We start from the raw sequence: 3,627 nt of genomic DNA on the forward strand, positions 1-3,627 counted from the left end.
ATGATTTTTTTTTTGCAAGACCCTGACAACCAGCTACGGCTGGTGAACAGGGCTCGGACGGCGGCAGCAGCCATGGCTACCCGGACTGAGGAGACCACCCACCTTTGGGCTCAAGAAGCCTGGTCTAGCAATAAAGTTTATTTCTCTATCTCTCTATTTCAGTGAATCGTGCAGTATTCATTGAAGTTGTCATGGCTCTAAACGTTTTGTTTATTAAACACGCAGTTACTTCATTCCCTACATTATTTACGTACAGTTCTGAACCCACAATGAAAGGTTGTTTTATCCTGCGCTAAACTGGCACCCATGCTAAGCAGCTGCCTTCCTTGGCCAAAGGCATCGAACCGACGACAACTTGTGCTTAGCACGAGAAGGCCATTGTTCAATTAGGCCACTGTTGAGGTGTCGCTGCGCAAAGCAAAAACAAAACAATATTTAAATAAAGTTATGAAAAAAATTAGGAAGTAAAGAAAATTAGCTCTATATACTACCGACCATACCAACGCGAAGGAAGCGGGTGGTGGGATCAGATGGACTAATCTTTGGTAAATGAAGTTTTCAACAAGGAATCGAAATATATTGAAAAGTGCTATTTGTGATTAGATGCTTCATGGAATAATTTTGTCATGATATTTCTTGGGGTTATGAAATCTTCATGCGTGTGATCTTCTCGTCCCAAATCTTTCGCGATGTCTTTTGCGCCGAGTCATTCAGAGTAGAGGAAGAACGGCCTTCTGTTAACTGAGCTCTTCGTTCTCCGCCTCTCTATTACGTTGCCAACAAAGACCGAATGCTAGCGTTTTGGGACACCTACATCCGGAAAAAGCACAAGTGGCGCAAGTGGAGTGGCTGTGGGGTTCCGCTGCTCAGCTTCAGGTCGAGGGTTCGATCGCAGCCGCGGCAGTCGCACTTCGATAACGGCCGAAATGCAAAAATGCTCGTGTGCTTCGTCTTAGATGCACGTGAAAGAACCCCAAGTGGTCAAAATTAGCCCGTTAGTGCCCCTGTTACGCCATGTCTCAAAATAAGATCGCGTCGTTCGGGCACACAATTGAAGCTACAGAAATTAAATTTTTTTGTTCCAAGAAAAACAATGCGGCAGGAGCAGACGACTGCGCGTACAGACAACTCGACACATGTCGCGGCGCGCGCTCACGAGTTGCAAGTCATGCTCGCTGCCGGAGCCCAATGCGAATGTGAAGGCGGCCACGGAACCTGTATGACGGAACCGCGAAGATTCCGTCCGCGGGTTATCATATCCATAAAACTACCGCGACAGCGCTAACGCCATTGCATGTCCAAGAACACAGTGGAAGCATGTGGAAGCTTCTAGAACATTCCGAGCTCGGCAACTACGCAGGCTGCAACATTTTTTTTTTTATTCCTTTGGTTTAACCATCGCCCTCGCGCCAGTCGCGGTGATAAAAGCGGCACGGTGGCTAGCGAGCCGGTGACGTAGATCGACATTAGACCAATGAGAGAAGAAAAGAAATTGTCCGGGCGTATCAACGCATGCGCCGAAGAGCTTGGCATCGTGGTTGTCGTGGGCATATAGCGAGCATCCGGGGGCTTCCGCCGCCATTTTGCCTTTTCCGTCTGCTTCGGCGTGCGTCGTGTCTGCTGCCTTCTGCGTCGCACCCTACGTCGAGGTCCTGCTGGTCTTAATTACGCGCTAACAGTGGCAGCGCTTGTCGAAGTTACACGCTGCGCTTGTTCCCGCCTTCGGCCGACTCTGGAAGCACTGGCTTCATGCACCGGGGCCTGAAAAACGTGAGGCACTCCTCGAGAGACTTGTTGCCCGACCCGCCTGCCGTCTCGGCATTTCCTGGCCCCGCTTTCGAGCTCCCGGAGCGCCAGCCGGCATAACTACGTTACTATACGCCGACGACACTCCGGTCGAGCCGGCGCAGCGTATATAAGCCGGAAGTCGTTCCTGCCGAGTACTCGTTCTTTTGTTTGTGCGCATTTCCACCCCCTGACGGCGCCGGGACTATTGAACTGTGGATGAACTCTGAGCGTGGCCACCAACTCCAGGACCTGCGCGGCAACCCCTCGTCACGGCGAGCGTCGTCTCTACGAGCTTCGCATCGAGCGTCCTAAACGCTCAAAAGGCCTGTGTGTGCACTCTGTGCATTTTTTCTAGATGGTCTAGCTGGCGAGGGTGGCGCATGCCTTAGAGAAGTTAACTGTTTGTTCAGTTGCACTAGCTAGCGCTCACTGGTGTTGTATAGCTACACTACAAAATTGCGTAAGGTTAGTGTTGTTGCTTATCTTTATAAGCCCGAGGTTTCGTGGGCATGGCTTGCGGCCACACGGGTCTTCTCCGTGCCGGAATCGAAGAGGACGGGCCACGTGTTGCGGGGTGGCGGCGTATAGCTTCAGGTTTTAGCTGACACACAGGGTTAGCTCGCACTGCGCAGGCTACAGCTGATAGCCGTCCTCTTACGACTGCGTCAGGGACATGGACCCATCCCAATGGCCTTGCGACCCGACCCCACTATTTCGTGACGGAGATAGCCCGCGCGCGTCAGTGCGCGTGCTATCGAGCGAAATGTGGAATGACGGAAGCAAACGGCATTCGGACATTACCTCGCCAGCTATTAGGCACTAACCCGCTCTACGCAGCACCTCGACGCCGGACGTCGCCTGCTGTATTCGTCGGAGCTGGCCCGGTCAGCAGCTACAGTAAGCGGCCCGTTTCGTTGCCGTTGTTGCTGTTCGTTTTTCGATGTGGGCTTACTGTCCTCGCTATTTTCCAGAGCATCACTCGCACCGCGCACGGCCTACAGTGTTCCCTCGTCGGAGTGGCTTTGTGGCCCTGCACCGGGTAAATACCACGTGCAGATTAATAACAGTACTACATCTGTGTTCTCGAGTGCTTAAAATAAAAGCCTTGTTTTCGTTTCAGGATCCCGAGGTCCGCTTTCGAGATTGCGGACCACCAGTCGGAAGAATATCCAGTGTGCTGCTCCACGTTTGCCATCCTCCCAACGTCCACCGCCGGATGTGGCCTTGAGCACCTCTTACCGTGGCTGACCGCGTCGGCTCCTTTGCATTTCCACGTCCATGTCGTCCTTCTGCTACGGCGCACTTCGTTTGCTACTACTGGTAAATATCGCTTAAACACAATTCGTACTATCGCTGTGTCTTATTATTATTATTATTATTATTATTATTATTATTATTATTATTATTATTATTATTATTATTATTATTATTCCTTGTTGTTCATTGTTACTAATATTATTCATTGTTAGTATTGTTGTTGCTGCTATTCCCAATACCGCCGCTCTTGACTCGGAGCACAGCATGTGTAACTACTCCAGGCACACAGGCCCTTGGTAGGCGCTGCAACGTGTGGCCGCGTTGCCAGGTGCTCGCATATCGTAGGTGATAATGAACGCCATAGCGCGCGAAAAATAAACTACGCGGCTCGCGCGCTGTTCGAATCGATGCAAGCAAAGGTTTCTTTACTGTTGTCGCCGATTGCCGTCAATTAAAGATTTTTTTTTTCGCGTCGGATGCATTCTAGCGCAGAGTTAGTGTGCTATGTTGCCTTGTGTAAACGACTTGTTCGTCTACGTAGTGCACAGGCCGCCCAGCGATGCGTGATTTGCTTGTGCACCA

At 50.8% G+C, this 3,627-nt stretch overlaps 1 protein-coding gene across 1 annotated transcript; it reads left to right on the forward strand.

Moving 5' to 3' along the window:
- The first annotated feature begins 1,848 nt into the window (after positions 1-1,848).
- LOC142573948 (uncharacterized) lies at positions 1,849-3,102 on the forward strand. The gene is made up of 3 exons (XM_075683147.1): positions 1,849-2,685; positions 2,760-2,827; positions 2,909-3,102. Exons 1-3 carry the CDS (start codon positions 2,559-2,561, stop codon positions 3,014-3,016), a joined length of 303 nt encoding a protein of 100 aa, XP_075539262.1. The 5' UTR covers positions 1,849-2,558; the 3' UTR covers positions 3,017-3,102.
- The last annotated feature ends 525 nt before the right edge of the window (positions 3,103-3,627 follow it).

This window comes from Dermacentor variabilis, chromosome 3 (genome assembly GCF_050947875.1).
Source record: "Dermacentor variabilis isolate Ectoservices chromosome 3, ASM5094787v1, whole genome shotgun sequence".
NCBI lineage: Eukaryota > Metazoa > Arthropoda > Arachnida > Ixodida > Ixodidae > Dermacentor > Dermacentor variabilis.